The sequence below is a fragment of the Gymnoscopelus microlampas genome (assembly GCF_963454915.1).
Source record: "Gymnoscopelus microlampas genome assembly, chromosome: 24".
Taxonomy (NCBI): domain Eukaryota; kingdom Metazoa; phylum Chordata; class Actinopteri; order Myctophiformes; family Myctophidae; genus Gymnoscopelus; species Gymnoscopelus microlampas.
Genome location: NC_139961.1, coordinates 34,211,761 through 34,232,265, shown reverse-complemented (window position 1 = coordinate 34,232,265; position 20,505 = coordinate 34,211,761). Strand labels below are relative to the sequence as shown.

Sequence of the window (20,505 nt, the reverse complement as noted above, 5' to 3'; positions counted from 1 at the left end):
GTACTGGGGTTGAGGAGGCTACTTTGTCCACCACTGGTGACTGGTCAGATGTTTTGTCCAAATGTTCATGGTTTTATATACAAAAACATTATTTTGAAAGATTAACTGCAAGTCCACAACTCACCACAAGAGGTCAGACCTGGCTGGCATTTCCTCAGGTGTGAGTTAAGTCCTTCAGGAGCAGAGATCAGAGAGTCCAGTTGTCAAGCACTGCCAGAGGAGGAGCACTGATTTACACACAGACACGGATCATTGTATATTTTTTGTTTGTTACATATTTAACAATCTTCTGGTCTTTTCTACTTGAAACATGGATTATATTGTTCCATATAACAATATTTAAAAGAAGATCTTTCACACTGGGTAAGCATTGACAGTTGCCTTCTGTTAAACGTTTGTAGTTTTCACATTACACACTTTTATCTATATATATATATATATACATATATTAACTTTTATTTGTTTATTTACACTGATAGAATGCTCGGAAAGAATCACAAGTGGTGAGTGAGTTTCATGCTAATTTCCAGACGTGAGAACCAGTCCACACATGTATTATATCATGCAGGTTTTCATTCAAAGACAGTGGTGTTAAGTAACTACAGTAAGTTATGTACTGAAGTTCTGTACTGAAGTACAATTTTGAGGTACTTTTACTTTACTGGAGTATTTCCAATTTTCAGTACTCAATGCATTGCATCAAGCTTGTAGGTTTGCTATTTTCAAAAGCTTTGGATACAAGTACTTTTTCCATCACTGAAGACACGCAGCTGACACTAATTGACTCCACACGTGATTGAAATTGTGTTAATCCAGAAATAGCGTTGATTTCTATGGCTGGAATGAAAAAAACATACTTTGGACTCTTATCATGACACACTTGAATACTTGCAGCACCCTGACTGTCTGTCTGTATATTACATTTCAAGTTTGTCTCCTTTTGAACCCAAAACCTGCTAGAATTTCAAGTTATTGGAGTGATAATAAATCACGTTTGCAGTGTCTGTCAGGATGAAAGACTATCCAACATCAGTACCCCTTTTAGAAGTGGAAGAAAAGAGGAAAAGTAATTGAACCCCATGAAAAACAGGAGCACGAGCACAGGCAGCTTGTTTGAATCCAGATGGTTGGCATTGTAAAAGTCCAAATAAAAAAACCTCTGAGGTTATTTCACTTTCTCAATGTCAGTCCAATTCAGTCCATGTCAGTCAAATTCACTCACTGTATATATGCCTCATCCTTTTTTTTACTCTGGCCAACATTATTGGTTTAGATTAGAAGTTGTGATTTGTTAGGATGTATTTTTCAAATGTTGCCTGAAAAACAACTATTGTGGGACATAATACAATAGAATTGTGTGGCCCCCAGGGGTCGTTGAAGGGGTTCCAGGGGCCTACAGCGAAATGAGGAGTATTATGGTAACTATATACCCACAAGTATGACCCCATGTAAGGGCATACTTCATAATAATAAAAATGTGAAAAAGACCGTAACAAATGGGGGTCCGTTTGTGGATCCGTGACTTACAAAATATCCCCCTGGCATAGAATACAATACAATGAGTGCAATTTATCTTTCCCAGTGGTGTTTAATGTGGGACCACCGCCCCTCTCTGAAACAACTGCCTTTCCCGGCATACAGGAGCTTTACCACATGTGATGTTTTTATAGCCACTCAACCACTGGGCTCTGTACTCTCAGCACATACAGTACATGCATGCTGTGCTGATTGTAGTTTCTCTTATAATCCACATATGTTCATCATACACTTGGTACCAGTGGTGGGAAAAGTACTCACATTTTTTACTTAAGTAAAAGTATCAATACGGCAATGTAGAAATACTCAGTTACAGGTAAAAGTCTGGAATTCAAAATTTAGTTGAGTAAAAGTGCAAAAGTATTGGTATCAAAATGTACCAAAAGTAGAAAGTACACATTATGCAGAATGTCCCATTTCAAATGGCCGAAATGTATTAGGGCTGAAGTGGTTAATGTATGTTTTGTAATAATAATTCAAATCTACAAAGTAACTAGTAACTTAAGTTTTCAAATAATTGTAGTGGAGTAAAAGTATAATATTTTCCTCTGAGATGTAGGGGAGTAAAAGTTAAGAAAATTGGAAATACTCCAGTAAAGTAAAAATACCTCAAAATTGTACTTAAGTACAGTACTTGAGTAAATGTACTTAGTTACTTTACACCACTGCTACAGTAGGTACAGTAGTTTAGCATGCTGTGTGTGTGACCATTACAATGACTAATGACTTCTCATATATCTTGCAACATGTTTGTGGGTGGATTGTGAAACCTTCAGGTGTCTGTCTAGACATCAAAGAGGTTGGTGGTTGCCAGGTTATTGTGGGCCTTTCTAGGCAGGCTGCAAGACGGCAGCATCATGTAACAACATACAGTATGAGGCCCCCAGGTGAAACGGAAGCTGCTGTTGTTGTTGTTGACACATCACATTGCCATGGAAATATCGTCTTTGATTGAGAAAACATGTTAGTTTGCGAGGTGCGTCTGGTCATTTTCAGCCCTCTTCTTCCTCAAATGCTCAAAGGTACCATGACGGCAGTAGTTGAAGGATAAGCGTTACTCATTCACCCTGTATGCCCAGGGCTCCTTTACGTAACCAGTGTCCTCAGTGTTATTGTCCATGTACCCTGTGATCATCACATTAAGGTTAACAAGCTTTAAGTAGCGGGTTGTTGTCTCAAAGTGTAGACCGCTGGACAGTGGACACTATGAATGTTGTCACTACCGATGTCATCTCCTTGTTTGCATCTCGCCACAGGAGCCAGTGTCTCAGCCGGGGGGATGAGGCCACGACTGGAGTAGCCAACAGTGTCTCCAGTCATAACACTGAACAACTTACAGGGTAATGTCTGTGTTCTTAAAGTTCCCACTCATATAAAACACTTAAAGTCACGTATACGATGTTCAAGGGATTTGAGATTGTTTTTGTTAAACAATAGCAACATGTCTCTATTTGCAGTCTGGATGTGATACTGGGTGAGGGAGAGAGCCGGTGACCTCGCTGGAATATCTGCCATGTGTGGATCTGCCCTGTCTGTGGATCTGCTGCTGTGCATAGTGGGAATGATCGTCTCTGCAACACAAGGTGTGGTGGGCATTTAACCTCCCTTCAAAATGACACCTTTTCAGGAATCAACCACTTAAGGCCACATACCTTCGTACGACGGTGTCACGTAGTGTCACAACACGCCGTGTCACAACGCATTGTCCGGACAATATAAGCATGTAGTACTAGGCTATTTTTGAGAATTTTCGCCTATATGCCCTAAATGGGGACTTCAGGGTTAATGTTGTGAAGTGTTCGATTGCGAACCATTTTGATAGAATTTGTTAGATTATAGTTATTGATCAGTTTGCAATGTTGTTGTCTATATATTTTATTGTCATTGTTTACATGTATTGAGAGATGACATGTCCCACTAAATAGGCTGATGTGTGTGTGTGTGTGTGTGTGTGTGTGTGTGTGTGTGTGTGTGTGTGTGTGTGTGTGTGTGTGTGTGTGTGTGTGTGTGTGTGTGTGTGTGTGTGTGTGTGTGTGTGTGTGTGTGTGTGTGTGTGTGTGTGTGTGCATATGCCTGTGTCTGTATGTATCAGGTGAGGTCACAGCTCCTGCCAGCCTGAGTGCTGTAGTGGGTCTCCCGTTCACACTCGGCTGCAACATCTCCACGGGGGCAAATGACGTGGTGCGTCAGGTGCGTTGGCTCGACACGCGCGGCGAAGTCCTCCTGGTGTACAGGCCGGGCGAGCCGGTCCAGATCACCATGCAGCAGCCAGGTGTGGAGCTCGCCATGTCCGACAACGAAAGGAGCGCTATAACCATCAAGCGGGCGCGACCCACTGACGAGGGCTGCTACCACTGCATGTTTGATGTTTATCCCACTGGCATGCAGGAGGGAAAGACCTGTCTGCGCATCACCAGTGAGTTTCTCTCCTCTCTTTATCTCTCTCTCTGTCTTTGCCTCTCTGTCTCTCTGTCTCTCTGTCTCTCTCTCTCTCTCTCTCTCTCTCTCTGTCTCTCTCTCTCTCTCTCTCGCTCTCACTCACTCACTCACTCACACACACACACACACACACACACACACACACACACACACACACACACACACACACACACACACACACACACACACACACTCCTGAGGTAAAACTATACATTTCGAGTATGGTGTAAATTCATTCTGGATCAGATTGTTTCTCTAAAATATGTAGGATCCATTTAACTAAAGGTTTTGTCATCCAAGGAGGCGATATACACTATATATACTCTTAGAAAAGTGGTAGAAGTTTGGACATTTGTGGTGTCTCAAACTGTGTGGTTCTCACTCACTCTTCAATTAGAGAACCAATTAGAGGATTCTAACAATATCCTCCACATATAGACTTATACCAAATTTAGATATCTGTCAGCAGTCTCGTCAAAGTTTGATTGCGGCTGCAGCTCACAAGTGAACTTTTGTTCTCTATTCCATGAGGGTGACTGCTCTTGAGAGATTGTTTATTATTTGTGGAAGTCATGTGCTGTAGTTCCAACGCCCTCAACTCTCTTAGTTCAGCCGATATGATCTGTCACTGACTTGGCAAGTTGTGTAGCCAGCAGGGTCAGAGAGAATGTTCCCTCAGGCATGCCTCCCAGAAGGCCTTGAGAAACAGGAAATGGTGGGCCGAGGTCTGACTTCTCAGACCGGTGGGAGGGAAAGAGGTGAAGTTAGAATCCACCCTGCGTGTGCCAAGACATCCTGTTGTTATCCATAGACACACATGCGCACGCGCGCACCGGCACGCACATACATACTTCAGGTGCACACGCCCACATGCCATCATTCACACAATCTCACTTACACGGTTATTCAATGATGTAAATTAACACACGCACACACAGACAGACACACACACAGCACATTTCAAAACATTTTGTGACTCTCACATGCCTTTGACAATATGTATTTATTTACTTTTTATGTTTAATCTAAAAAAAGCAAGGAAGTATGATTGTTTTGTTCAGTGTCTAATGAACGAATGAAATACTTTCATATATTGTCATTGTCGCTGGACAAATCCATATTTTTCGCTGTAAGCGAATTCACATCTTTTCCTCTGGATTCCGTGTCCTCGCTTTAACCTCATCCTTCTCCATCTGCAGCCAAAGTGGAGACTGATGGCAATCAGACCGCCGTCAGCGGGGAGCGCGTGACGCTGCCCTGCCGATACAAGCTGCCTGAGAGAGTGAAGCAGGTGCTGTGGAGGAAGACGGCCGAGCAGGGGGACACGACCAGCGTGGCCTTCTACGCCAAGCACGGACACCCGGCCGTGGAGGAGCCCTTCCGGGGACGGATGACCCTGAGCCGCTCCCTCAGCGACACGCAGCTGAGTATCAAGCCGGTCAAGACGGAGGATGAGGGCTGCTACACCTGCGAGTTCCACACCTACCCAGAGGGCACCCGCAGCGGCACCACCTGCCTCTCCGTTTACGGTAGGTCTGTTAGAGGAGGGCGACGTGACACCCCGTGACTGAAAGGTCACAGGTTTGTGTACCGTTGTAGCCACTTGTGTATGTCAGTGTGTACTGTATGTCGGTGGAAAACATAACATCAAAAGAATTTGATAGATATCGTCATCAGGATTATCATGATGATATCAGTGATTTTGATGATCTATAGCAGGGGTCTTCAGCAGGGGGTCCGGGACCCCTAGGGGGTCCTCAGAGCTACTATAGGGGGTCCGCCAAATCTTTGTGTGATAGGATTTAACATTTTTCATTAACCACTTCAACCCTAGCATCCTTTTATCTGAGGAGAACTTTATCCAAAAATAGCCGATCTACAAGCTCACAACGTCTCGCAGCGCAAGGCGTTGTGAGCTTGTAGATCGGCTATTTTTGGAAAAGAGGTGTAGAGGGAAAGAGGGGAAAAAAAGAGCAGACCAAGTAAAAAAAAAAAAATCTGAAACACAATTTTATACAATGTCGAGGGGGTCCTTGCTTCATCTATCTCTCAGCTACGGGGTCCTTGGCCTGAAAAACTTTGAAGACCCCTGATCTATAGTGATCTAATTATTCTTTGATTATTTACTGAAATCACAACACAAAATCATAGATGAAAATAATTTCTGCCACCTGAGATTAAAGAATGTGTGGACACTCCAAGTCGACCAAATGCATTAAGGGTGGAATATGTAACTATTTTCTTACTGTCCGGGGTTATTAAAGTGTCCCATATCTTTGTACTGTCCCTCTCTGACAGTGTTTTCCGGATGATCTTGACTCACGGATGATAAAAAGCAGGAAGGAAATGCTGAGAACATCACATAGTGAGATGTGTCTGTGTGTGCATATCTCTGTGTCTCTTGTCTCTCTCTGCACACGCGTGTGTATACATTCGCACAGATATGTCTCCACATGTGTCTGTATGTACAGTATGTGTGCATACAGTATGTGTGTGTGTCTGTGTCCATGCACCAGATTTGGAACAGGAAAGGGAGGGGCTGTGTATAAACAATCCCCAGCCGGCCATGAGGCTGCGGCGCGGCTTATTAAACTGCTGCTCTGACCTGCTGGAGACACTGCATTGAGCTGTGTGTCCCAACACAGCACTTAACCCCGAGCCCTCTGCACTTCCACTGCTGCCACTGTGCTACAGATAAGAATAAAGAAACTTAAAGGACCAATCCCTAAGTCCCGCAGTCATTTGAAGTGTCACAATAAGATACATAGTTTATTTTTTACATTTCACCAACAGACTATCAGTTTCTGGTTTAAATAAACATACACAATGCAAGACTATATATTTATAGTTGCACAATGGGAGTGGTAGAAAGTTCTGATATGTATTAGAATTTACATTTTATGTTTAGGAACACTGGTGAATTGTATGCAACATGGAGTGTTCTAATTAGTTCCAAAGGACACTGCTTTCATAGAAAAACATATTTTTCCACATATAGTACCAATGCTTGTATGCATACTGAATACATTACACGCCTCATGAAGCAATGAGATTACATTCAATGTAAGTCAATGATTGATGGATTTTCTTAATGATATGTAGACAATGTTCGTTGATTGGACAGCTTTTCTGACATCTTCGTCCTCGGTTGTCGATGCTGCAGTCTCTCTCAGACTCTTTAGCATTCCAAGTTTCCCCAATCTAAACTGATAGAGTGCTCTTTCTCTTCTGTATCAAGACCTAAACCTGTGAAAAATACAGATCCAACAATAGCCAACGTAGTTTGTCAATGTGTTTTATTTAGTTTTGTATAGTTGGATTGCATGAACCCATCAATCATACAAATACGTTGGTTAGAAACAATAGAAGATAAAACAAAGTCCTGAATTTATTTTTGTGGTCCACTCCTCTCATAAACAAGGTGGCAACCCCCGTGTGTGTGTGTCTGTGTGTGTGTGTGTGTGTGTGTGTGTGTGTGTGTGGAGTGATAATGCAGGCTGAGCAAGGAATGTCATGGAGGGGAAAGGGGTGATTAATTTCGTATGAAAGCCCAGGGGATGAGTGGTTCACTGTTGTCCTAGACACAAGCCCTCTCTGTGTGTGTGCGGGCGTGCATGCATGTGTTGTGTTGCATGCTTGGGTGTATGCACACACTCATGCACTAATGCATTCCTCTCCTGTCTACTATGACCAAAAACCTTGACTCAAACACACACACACATGCAAACACAGACAACATAAAAGCAGTTCTTCCGCTGCTGTCTGGTTGAACAGGGTCTCTTTTCCACTTAAGTTTGTCCATAAATGGCATGTGTCACAGTGTCTGGCGGGCAGACGGAGTGACGGACGGACGGACAGACAGACAGACAGTGAGCTCTGTGTTTTCATTCATCATTTCTTTCAGTCTTTACGTCATGAAGGCAGAGGAACATGTCTGTCGGCTGAGAACAGTGAATGACTTTGTCATATACTCAGCTTTAGTTCAGTTTTACATATTTTACTATGAGAACATGCAGAATGTTTCTCACTGTAAGCGTGAATGATGATGGGGGCCCAAACAAGAACACACTTGTTATGCCATTTTATACTATACCGAACTATAAGCTCAGCATGCATCACTTCGCGGTGCGTTGAGAGCTTGTAGATCTGCTATATTTTTAAAGATTGTAAAATAAAAGGAGCAACCAAATCTATATATACCTGTGTACATGAATCCAAATCCTAACTATAAATCTCTTTCCTCTGCCCTAGTACTACCCAAACCAGAGTTGACCACCGTGACCTTACCCTCCGGGGTCATCGAGGCCAACTGCACGGCCCAGTCGCGTCCGGCGGCCGAGCTGACATGGAACGTGGAGGGTGAGAACCGGACGCTGGGACCACCCATCTCCTCCGCCTATGAACAGGGGGATGGAACCACCCTGGTGACTAGCACCCTGCTCTTCCACGCCGGGCCGCTCAGCGACCTGGCAGTCAAATGCATCGTTCACCATCAGGGCCTGGAGAAACCCATCTCTGTGGCACTCAATACTAACGGTGAGGGGCTGTAATGACGCAGCTTGTTTTTAATTATATGTTGGGGTCTTTTTCTGCCCGCCTTGATATTCCACAGTGAAGATTGACAAGAAACATGGAGAGAGTCAGGGAGGGACATACAGCAAAGACCGGACTCAGGAATCTGAACCTGGGACTCACTTAGAGCCTATGTGATACGCAACTTAACCACTCGGCTATTGGCGCCCCAGTAATGATGTGTTTAAGTGTGGTTCAGCATCAGGGCCTGTAGAAACCCATTTCTTTGTCGCTAAATACAAATGCCTGATTCATACTTGGTTGCACATCACAACGGCAAACATTCACCTATTGCAGATAATATATGGCATTTGTATGTATTTTATAAGTATCAGTTCCAGAAACTGCATGTTGAGCTGGCTCTAAAAATTGTCCATCTGTGTTGAGATTTTGCTAACATGAGTATATCTTGTACTGGACACTAACCTCTTAGCTCTTATGTCATGTTGTTTCCATCTGGAGTTGAGGAATGAAAGGTTCTGCTCCCATACAAGTGGATTCTCAGCTATTTTAGTCCTGGGTCATAGTGGTTTGCTAATGTTACAGTGTTACAGTATAAGAATAGAAAGAATACCATTTTTAATGTCATAGGAAAAGCACTATTGCCAAACCATGTATTCTAGCAGGCATGTTATGTTTGGGTTCCTTCACTGTGTAGGTTGAAGACTACCAGTAACGACTAACTGTGTGTGTGTGTGTGTGTGTGTGTGTGTGTGTGTGTGTGTGTGTGTGTGTGTGTGTGTGTGTGTGTGTGTGTGTGTGTGTGTGTGTGTGTGTGTGTGTGTGTGTGTGTGTGTGTGTGTGTGTTGCAGTGGGACCAGCATTAGTCGTCCTCCTGTCGGTGTGTGGTATAGCAGCCGTCCTCCTGCTGTGTCTGTGTGTTTGTCTCTGCAAGTGTTTCATCTGCACCGATGGTAAGTAGTCTACTGCAATAACACCTCTACTTAACCACTTATAAACCTTTAGACTTAATAAAACAGACCTGAGTTGGTTCTGTACTTGGACCATTTTTTCCCCTCTACACCAAATCTCCTTTTCAAAAATAGCCGACCTTCAAGCTTACAGCACTTCGCATTGCTGGGGTTCAAGTGGTTAGATCTACATAGACACAGGAAGGCTTCTCCAGTTGTAAATGTGCTTGCTTTTGTTAGAAAAGTCCTTTCTACAACAGAGACTTTAATGATCATGTCCAAAGATTATTTTAATTGTCTTGTCCATCAAGAAAGATGGCCAGGTACATTGACAATCTGAACATTATAGGCTCAAAACAATGTTCTTTTTCCACTCCAGCATGTAGCCCTGTTTGGGACTACCCACCACTGTGAGGGTGAGCACTTCTAGACAGCTTATGTCATCTTATCCACCTGAGCACCAGCTTTAATATGAATATACAATCACTGACCAAACATATTACCGAAGCCCACACGAAATATTGAAAACAATGTAAAGTTAAAATATTGAGTATAAGTGTTTTCTGAAAGCTAGCAGTGGATACCATAGTTGTCAATGTTACACAACCTGCCAAAATTGAGATGCAGGAATACATAACAAATAACACAAAAGTGTGCCAGTTGGTACAGTTCATAATAGCACATAACACATAAACAATAGAATTAACTTTCTGCACAAATACAACAATAATACAGAAAATACTATCTCAGTATCTTGGGGGAAAAAACACTTAACATGTATTTACAGGAGTTACAATGTGACCTATGATGTTGGCCAAGTTGTAAGTGTCTTGTCATCACTCTCATGATATACCGTATATTTGTATTCTGTTGTACAGTATAAACACTGCAGAGCAAATCCTCTGAGATTTCTGGTTTAGGCTTATTTTTTGCTTTAAAAAAAGCTTCAAGTTGAGAAAGTCAACATGAAGTACTGTAGGAACGGGAAATGTGTCATGGTGATGTCAAAAGAGGTTGAGGTTCAGTGCAGTGTGTGCCTGTGCCAGACTAACAGTAAAAGAGAGAGTGACTTTACCGTTCGTGTGAAAACATATACATATAAAATCTCACACTTGTTTGATAGTAGACTCAAGGGGGTAACTTGTAGGAAAAACACAGCCTCTTTCCACCGCGCAGAGTGAGATGGGGGCACGGACCGACACCGCGTGTGTGTGTGTCACCGTCGCTCGCTTGACTCCCCTTAACACCTCTCCACACCTTCCCCACAATCCTGTCCACTTGGTTGGAGGTGTCATGGAGACAGCCTGGTGCCAGCAGTGTACATTGGCGTGTGGAGCACAGCCCAGATTGTTCTGCCCACCCAGTCTGTCCACGTACAACACAAGGAAAACAAACCTACTGTAACACGCCATTGAAAGCACATTTGGCCCACGCTGGCATTTTCGTTGGCCAAAGACTAGTCGTGCCAGCAAAGGAAGAACAACACAGAGTTGAAGGTCTTGTGGAATTGGGGTCAGGATTGTCCCACGGGTGATTACTTATCTCCTGTTGAATATTTAAAGGACCATACCGGCGTCATTGTCTACAATTTAGGCTTAGCAGACGCTCTTATCCAGAGTGAATTACAAGTGTGAGATCTATTTAAAGCTTCGGCCATATATCATACTGTAGATAACAGACCATTTCTGTTAATGGCTTTATTTTTAAGATTTGGCAGATGTTTCAAATGTCTCCAAAGTCAAAACGTTAAAACGTTAAAACGTTACTGAACTTACCTGAATAATTGAGTCAGTGTTGGTAGACATCGTTGTGTGGTAATAAGTTATGAACTTATATATTGTGTGAATCACTCTTTTCGGCTAGACTTTCAAAATCAATATACGCTTCTAAATGCATTAGAAAAAAAGATATACATTTTTACGGGGCCAGAGCTCAGCTCTGGACCTGTTTTGTTATTGGCAGTATTCTGTCACTTCTTCTTCTGCCACTTTTCGCAGTTCTGGCTGAACCGTGCAGTCGCTTTTTACGAAACTCGGCCATATGGTAGATGGTCATGACAAACTATCAAGAAATAATTCTCACAATCTTTCGTCCAAAGGTGGCGCTATAGCACTCATTTGAAAATGGCAACTTTGAACAGGTACAACTCATGCCCTGTTTGACCTACAGCCATGAAACTTGGATACACATATGCGTCTCCTCATGCTGAACAACTTTCACCCTCTGACTTTTGACCTCTGACCTTTAGATCTCCCACCATTTTGAATTATATGAAAAACAGTCATTGGCTCCTAACTTCTGCATTTTTTCACTTATGGAAAATCCGTTGGAATTTTTTGTAGGCAGAGGTCCAAAGTTGAAGTGTTAAACGTTTCGTGCAGATTGCTCAAAAATCCCAGGAGGAGATAGATTTTAACTATTACAGTTTTATGAAAATTATTCATCTGCACCTAAAACATACATGCAGACTCACATTTCTTTGAAACTTTGCAGAAATGTACAGGGTCATTCCAAATATCACTGAAACCAATCTTACTCCAATTGGCCAAAGGGGGGCGCTATAGCAATTCTTTGAAAATGCAAACTTTAAACAGGCATAAGTCATGCCTTGTTTGGCCGAAAGTCGTGACACTTGCTTACACTTGTGCCTTGACTCATGAGGAACACATGTATCGCTTTGACCAGTAAGCTCCGCCCTTAGATTGTCCGCAATTTTGAGCAGTTTGAAAAATACTTGTTTTTGGCAATTCTGGCTTAACCGTGCATACGCTTTTTACGAAACTCGGCCATATGGTAGATGCACATGAAAAACTATCAAGAAATAATTCTCACACTCATTCGTCAAAGGGTGGCGCTATAGCACTCAATTGAAAGTGCCAACTTTGAACAGGTACAACTCATGCCCTGTTTGACCTACAACCATGAAACTTTGATACACACATGCGTCTCTTCATGCCCGACAACTTTCGTGGTCTGACTTTTGACCTCTGACCTTTAGATCGCCCACCATTTTGAATTATATGAAAAACAGCCATTGGCTCATAACTTCTGCATTTTTTCACTTATGGAAAATCCGCCGCTTTTGTTTTGTCGGCAAAGGTCCTAAGTTCATGTGTAAAATGTTTCGTGCAGATTACTCAAAAATCCCAGGAGGAAATAGATTTTAACTATTGCAGTTTTATGAAAATTATTCATCTGCCCGTAACACATACATGCAAGACTCACATTTCTTTGAAACGTTGCAGTAATGTAGAGAGTCATTCCAAATATCACTGAAACCAATCTCACTCCAATTGGCCAAAGGGGGGCGCTATAGCAATTTTTTGAAAATGCAAACTTTAAACAGGCAAAAGTCATGCCTCGTTTGGCCGAAAGTCGTGAAACTTGCTTACCCTTGTGCCTTGACTCATGAGGAACACATCTATCGCTTTGACCAGTAAGCTCCGCCCTTAGATTGTCCGCAATTTTGAGCAGTTTGAAAAACACTTAAACCCAGGATTTTTCAGCTATTTGCGTGAAACTGTATCATCTGTGTGGTCTCCTTTTTCACAGTTCCTTGTCTGTTGGTCCAATGGCGTCTCCCTTAAATGAGTGCCTCACAATCTCAAGGTCGCCAGTTCAAGCCTCACTTGATGCAGACTTCATTTAAGTTGAATTGCAAACAACATGACTGTATCAATGAATACATGTGCAAATGGTAAAGATCACCTGAAATGCTTATTTGAGAGTACGCTTTTTCAATGTATGACATACTTCATTCTGAAAATAGCCGATCTACAATCTGAAAACTTTTCAGATAGCAACGTGTTTCTGAGCTTGTAGATCAGCTGCTTTCACTGTTTTCGGTTGCGAGGAGACATACAATTTCTCTATTGGTAAATGGTTTGTGAACGAGTGATCTTAGTGTTGGCTTGGTTCATGACAGAAGGCAAGAGTTTATGATCTTCAACAGACAACATCAGCCTGGACAAAGCTATAGCACTATAGGTAATGTTGAAGCCTATTAGTCCGAAGGTTGAGAATTCGATTCCTGTCAATGGCAATAGGTTGAGATGTCCAATCAATCCATTCTGTTTCCATCTCTCTCTCTCATCAATCTATTCCGTTTCCATGTCTCTTTTCAATCTATTCCGTTTCCACGTCTCTCTCTCTCTCTCTCTCTCTCTCTCTCTCTCTCTTTCTCTCCAGTTTCCATCTCTCTCTCTCTCTCTCTCTCTCTCTCTCTCTCTCTCTCTCTCTCTCTCTCTCTCTCTCTCTCTCTCTGTCTCTTTCCCTCCCTCTCTCTCCAGTTTCCCTCTCTCTCTCTCTCTCTCTCTCTCTCTCTCTCTCTCTCTCTCTCTCTCTCTCTCTCTCTCTCTCTCTCTCTCTCTCTCTCTCTCTCTCTCTCTTTCTCTCTCTCCAGTTTCCATCTCTCTCTCTCTCTCCCAGTTTCCATATTTTTTATTGTAATTGTGCAATGACATTGGATTGGGATTGTGGGATTCTTTTATCTCAAACATATTTCAAGCCTGTGCAAGTTTATTTTCATGTTGTACTGCAATGAATGTAATCCAATGGCTTCCTCAAAAAATTAAACAAACCACGATGCCTTGGAAAAGGGTCAACAGTAGTGTCTAGTATAACTTGAAGTCATAGTCAGTGGGCTAAACATGCCAGACCACAGTATTCTCCTTGAAGTACAATGTCAGTCTTCTGCCAGCCAGATTGACCACAGTCTGAGGAAAAGGTTCTGGGTGTTGTAATAACTGGGGTGTGAATCTTTTTTTTTATACTCGATACAACATATCTAGTAGTAATTTGAAATTGCTTCATTAAAGTGAGCTTTTGTAATCATAGTTCAACAGTGATTGGGTGCACTTGCAGTGCCTCAGGTTTGTACTCAAACCCTCAAGTGTCATGAAATATCTTATATATAGTAAATGTTGTCTTCAATCAGAAACTCAAACCCTGGGTCTAAATTTGAGTTTCCTCATTCATGTTGCTCTTTCTTATCAGTGTTTTCTTAAACAGTGAGAAAGTCGAGGGGTGGTCGTCGGTTGACTTAATTCACAGAAGTCTGAGGGATGGGACTGGGAGTTAAATGGCGCTCCGAAACACAAGCTTTTCCTTCATTCCTAAATTTCCATGTCACTGTGCAGTCTCCAAAAGCAACATCCGCCAACAAGTGCCAGAGATTAAAAGAAAAAAAGGTCATTATGTGCTCCAACTCTTAATCACTGTGTTGGTTTTAGAGTGTTTTGCTTTGTGCTTCTCGCGTTCCTCATGAGACATCCAAGGACGTTCTTTACAGTCCAAGCATTGTGCTTGAGTGTGATTTATTGTTGTGTTGGGCTGTACGTGGTTTGTTAAGAGTTACTGTCACATCTTATGTGTGGGATAGTTTGAATACACTGCAGCAGTTTCAGTGGATACATCCTGACAAATGGTGGGATTGAGAAATACTTTCTTGTCAGGAATTTGAGCCGTCATTGCTGCTATTCTTGGCTTCACCCATGTGGAAAATATAGACTACGAGTTTGTCATTTTCCCTGATAAACAGTATATTGTCTCTCCCATTCAGTTCTCTACTCATGCAGCTGACCAGTGCGTGGACGTGGTTCCCTTAATGTTGTCGTAGACACTATTTTGTATTTTCATATCGTTGCATTAATGTTGTTCAGTGTGATATGGTCAAAGACGGCCGTCTACATGCTGATCCACGCTGTCGTGGTTGTGGTTGAGTTCTGGCAATCACCAGACCATGTCTTGAGCTGCGGCAATAGTTAACGTCAGACCCTTATATATTGTTTGCGTTAACAGAAAGTACTAACTTCACCCAAAAGATAACTGCAGCAATTTTACCAGCATCATCTGTTAACGCACAGGGAATCAAATGACTATCTGCTAGTCTATGTGCGGGCAATTTTGTGTAGAAATGGCTGCAGATATTAGTGAGTGAGTTGGAGAATTGCCAACCAACGTTGTCCTCTTTTGCCAAGCCAAGACAGCATCCAACTTTTAAAAAAAAGTCTTTGTTTTGTTTTCCAAAGGCAAAATATTACCCCGGCTTTCCATGGCTAATATAGGTTGTTGTCTCGTCGCACAGGTAGACTCAATCAGTTCAGGCCGTCTGACAAGTTGGATGATCACGACCTCACCTTTTTCCCATTACACAGTGTGACATGTCAAGAACGCGTAAGACGGACAAAACTGGTGCAGTGTGCAAGTGCCATTACATCTCTCCTCCTTTTCATCAACCCCCCCATTCTCTCCTCCCCTCTCTCCCTGCATCGCTTTCTTATGATTCTCCTGATCTCCTCACTTCTCCACTCCTCTTCTCCTCCATTTCCCTGCCTTTTTCCTTCGCTGTGGGAGTCCTGAGCAGAATAACAAGTGTCTCTGCCGATTGTCCTCTGCAAGCCTAGCACCCAGCAGAAAAGAGCCAGTCTCCCAGTGCTAATGCTGTCATTTTGGAGGAAGACGAATATTTGGGCTTTGGAAGGGGGGTGCAGTAGTGGTGATAATGGAGAGGGGTCCATGGTGAGCATGGACCCCTCTCCATTATCACCACTACTGCAGTCTGTACTGTACACAGTGACACAGACACACTCAATGTATCTTTCTCTCTCAAGCACTCAAACTATTTATTATGCATACATTACACAGTCTCACTTATACACATGCAAATACATCCCACACCCCCTCTCTCTCTCTCTCTCCTCGCCAGTTAATTTACCAGTTAAATCCTCCATCTTGGAAACCACATACACTGACTGTGGCAGTAGCTCAAGAGGTTGTGCAGATATCTGGGAACCGGAAAGTTCCTGGTTCGATCCCTGGCATCTCTTGGCTTCTTGTTGAAGTTTCCGTGAGCATCTGCTCTCCATGAGCATGTTGCCTCTTCCACCAGTGTGTGTGTGTGTGTGTGTGTGTGTGTGTGTGTGTGTGTGTGTGTGTGTGTGTGTGTGTGTGTGTGTGTGTGTGTGTGTGTGTGTGTGTGTGTGTGTGTGTGTGTGTGTGTGTGTGTGTGTGTGTGTGTGTGTGTGTGTGTGAAAGGGGAATGTAAAGCACATTGCAAAGGTCTTTGTATAAAGGCGCTATAGAAAATGCAGACCTTTTACCATTTAGCGGCTAAATGGGCTAAATCTTAGCCCTTCTGGCCTTGGACCAAAGCTCACTAGCACCCTCTCCACTGTTTCTCTCTGAGCTTTCCTACAGTCTGAAATGTGTGCCAGTAGCTGACCGGTTTGTGCATTGACAACATAACCACAATGTCCCTGATTTGAGTCTGACTGGAGTACGGACATCTCTCCCTCAACTCTCCCATTAGCTTTTCTGTCTCTCTGCACTGTCCTGTCTAAATTAAGTAAAACATCTGAAAACACTTGCAAGAAAGAAAGATAAATCACTATAGATGAGTAGTTCCCAACTCCTCCGTCCTACCAGGTCTAACTGGCCCCTGATTAGAGAATTACAAGGACACTAGGACAATGTCATTAACATCCTGGTAGGATGGAATACCGGCAGTACCAGCGGTCCAGAGGACTGGAGTTGGGAACCACTTATTTAGACTATTGCAATGTAGATCGCCTCAGTCAGTCTGTCAACAGTTGGAAGAGTTGTGATGTCTGCGGCGAGCGTGGAGCCACAACCCAGGCCACACGTAGGCTTCTGTGGTTCCTACTGTAGCAGTGGGTGAACCCTGCCTCTGCTTGCCTGCAGTGCAGTTGGGAAATGGGACAGGAGGACCAACTGGGGTTGTTCCAGTAAAAAACTCCTAGGATCTATTTGTGTCTCCGCTGTGTTCTTGTATGTTTCTATAATGGGATCCACGTGATATCCATGCGACTACATACATTTCACTGTCACATACAGACATTGTCAGACACACGGCCACGCCACAGTGGTGAGAAGTTCAACACTGATAAGAAATGCTTTCTTTTTTCCTGAAACAAAAAATAAACAATTTTCTTTTAATCTGTAAAACCACAGGAAGTTAGGGGAGTAGCCTCATACTGCCTGGCATGGAAACCCTTTCAGAACAATTCCAACGGTGAGACAGGGCAGGAGGGGCGACCCTGACAAGACAATGTGGTAAAATGATCTGTGAAATAAATGGAAGTTTACTTTTTCTCTTGAGTCACCCAAATCAACCACGCAACATACGGTACATACAGTAGCACTTGTTGAAAGATTCTATGTCAACACAGATAGGAGAAACATCTGTTAAATACAAAGATCTTTCAGAGAGGCTGTTACCACATAATCTGTCAAGAACATTTACACAATAAAATCCAGACAGTTAATTTAACTCTTAAGGGTACACTTTCAGAGTGAGCTTGTAGATCGGTTATTTTCGACATTAGAGGTTCAGGCCACTATGCAGCCCTCACATCTAGAGTTCAGGCCGCTCCTACGTTGCACCACCGAGCTGGCTGATATGCCCATATATGGAGATATCTGTACCTGCTAGTCCTTGTCCCTTTTATGCCCATATATGGAGAACTCTTTATCTGTAAGTCCATGTCCCTTTTATACCCATATATGGAGATCCCTGATGTCATCAGTATATGCGCATATATGGGCATGCCCCCTTTTGTGCCCATATATGGAGCTGACTAATGTGTTTGCGCCTGGTGCCATGATGACACATTGAGGTTAGACAACACACTCCATAATTGGGCATAGCTGCTCTGGGAACTCCTTATATGGTTATGGCTGAGTCATGGTGACATGAGGGTGATGACGTGGTCCGTCCGCCCGCCTGTCCTCCCTTAAGCCAATTTTAATAAAGCATAGGATACGACAATATCATTATCATAGTATAGGTATAAGTATTTTGCAGCATGGAAAGAAACAGAAACAGAATTATAAACATATTTTTATAAAGGAATATAGTCATTTGAGTTGTAAGAGAAATTCTTGAGTATTTCTTTAGAAGTTCCTTTTTGAGGTGTTTTTTACGGTCTCTCCTGCCATACAGCTGGTTCAGCTCCTACTACACTCCTGTAATTGCTTTTAGCTACACATGTTGAGTGTCGTTTAGCGGTACGTATTCAAGAGAATTACCACTAAATAACTCACGTTGCTGCCACATGTACACAGAGGTGTGACTGGGCTCTTTGGTTTGGCTGAGGAATTCCCGTTATGCCTTGATGCATGTGGTCTGTGTGGGTTTGAGGTGTGTGTGTGTGTGTGTGTGTGTGTGTGTGTGTGTGTGTGTGTGTGTGTGTGTGTGTGTGTGTGTGTGTGTGTGTGTGTGTGTGTGTGTGTGTGTGTGTGTGTGTGTGTGTGTGTGTGTGTGTGTGTGTGTGTGTGTGTGGGGCACACATGTACCCACATGTGCCAAAGTTAATTACTCGGTATCTCTAAATAACAGTGAGTGACTTTGTAAAGTGCAAATTACATTTAAGAGTAGGTGCCTCTTTTTTCCTGCGTACAAACAAATTCTGCTGATTCCAGAGCCAGATATGTTGCGCACGCACACACATACGCACACGCACTCACACTGCACTGATGAAATATCATGGGCACCCGGTCCGGAAAAGGGCGCCACTGCCTGGAAGGACACAGGTTGGACAGGACATGGGTATGGACTGCAGATAGTGTATAATCTCAAGTGGTGGTCTTGGAGCAGGGCTGCAGAATTGTTGGACGACTGACAGACAGACCGACCCACCCACCCAGCCACTCACTCACTCACTCTGCCTCACTCTCTCCCTCATCTTTTCTGCTTGTCACACACACACATTGAATCTCTGTTTCTCTTTCATACGTGTCCTCTCCTGCCCCCTGTCCTCTGTCCCATTCCAGACTGAGCGGTGTTGTTCCCGCCCGGTGACCCAGCCTGCCCGCCTGTCTGTCTGCTTTGATGGCTGTCCAGCAGCACAGCTCATGTTGTCCTGACCTAGCTGCTCACTACCATGGCCTCAGCAGAACAGTCCAGAACAACAGAACCCGTCAACCCCCAACGCTTTTGGTTCCCAGCTATGGATGTTCGAGTCTGGTCACACAAGCTCCTACAATCATCTGCAGCTGAGTTGTAAACACAAATGTCCATGGAAATGTTCTAATGCTAATGTTATTAATAGACCAAGCACTTGTGTTGTTCAGGTATGTAGCTTTTGTGCGTATTTTAAACTGGGTGAGAGGACCTAGAGACTGGCAGAGAAAACAATAGTAGAAGCTAAAATAACAGCACTCCTAGTGTTACATTTTAGAGTTACAGTTAATTACTTGCGTAATTCAGTTATGCGTGGATTTGTTTTATGTTATACACTTCCTTGAATGATAAAGTGGTCAGTGAGAGAGGGGAGATATAGTAGGTGAGGTATGTTGCGTTAGTAACATTTGCACGTAAGCTGTAGACCGTTTTAATCTGCAGACTGGAATAAGTTGCAGAATGGTTTAAATTGCAGACTTAATCTGCAGACTGGTTCTAGTGGGGATGTTATGTTTGCTGTTTCAAGATTTGTTGGACATGTTATGTTTGGGTTACTTCACTGTGTAGGTAGAAGATTACCAGTAACCCTTCTATAACAAACTATTATAACACTCTGTGTGTGTGTGTGTGTGTGTGTGTGTGTGTGTGTGTGTGTGTGTGTGTGTGTGTGTGTGTGTGTGTGTGTGTGTGTGTGTGTGTGTGTGTGTGTGTGTGTGGGGGGTGCTGTACAGTATTTACAGTATTGAACTGTAGGGATTCAGTGTTAAAATGTAATCATGATTTATAAAGACATCAGTATGACATAACTCACTGTGACGCTTATTCTGTTCACTGTGTGCGTGGTAATTTCTCCAGGATGGTGGAGGTAGAGCCAACTAAAATGAATGCTCAATAGGACAAAATCAAGACAAAGTACATTACTTTTTAAAGTACTCCATAAAGGTAGGACACTTAAATGCTTAGATTCAAAACAGTGCTAGTACTTTTCATAATTGTATCATTATTGGATAGAATTGACTGGATGATTTCATTGTGATTTTTGGAAAGAGCAGAAGAAGTTGGGGACAGCATCTTTCGGATTTATAATCTATCACACAAACATGTCTGAAAAAATATACAAATCAA

At 42.9% G+C, this 20,505-nt stretch overlaps 1 protein-coding gene across 1 annotated transcript; it reads left to right on the top strand.

Moving 5' to 3' along the window:
• Positions 1-196: 196 nt before the first annotated feature.
• Positions 197-20,272, top strand: LOC311040786 (OX-2 membrane glycoprotein-like). The gene is made up of 8 exons (XM_084051147.1): positions 197-363; positions 2,793-2,876; positions 2,994-3,119; positions 3,629-3,952; positions 5,175-5,504; positions 8,227-8,511; positions 9,360-9,461; positions 19,251-20,272. The coding sequence occupies exons 3-8, from the start codon at positions 3,050-3,052 to the stop codon at positions 19,253-19,255; spliced, it is 1,116 nt and encodes a 371-aa protein (XP_083907273.1). The 5' UTR covers positions 197-363; positions 2,793-2,876; positions 2,994-3,049; the 3' UTR covers positions 19,256-20,272.
• The last annotated feature ends 233 nt before the right edge of the window (positions 20,273-20,505 follow it).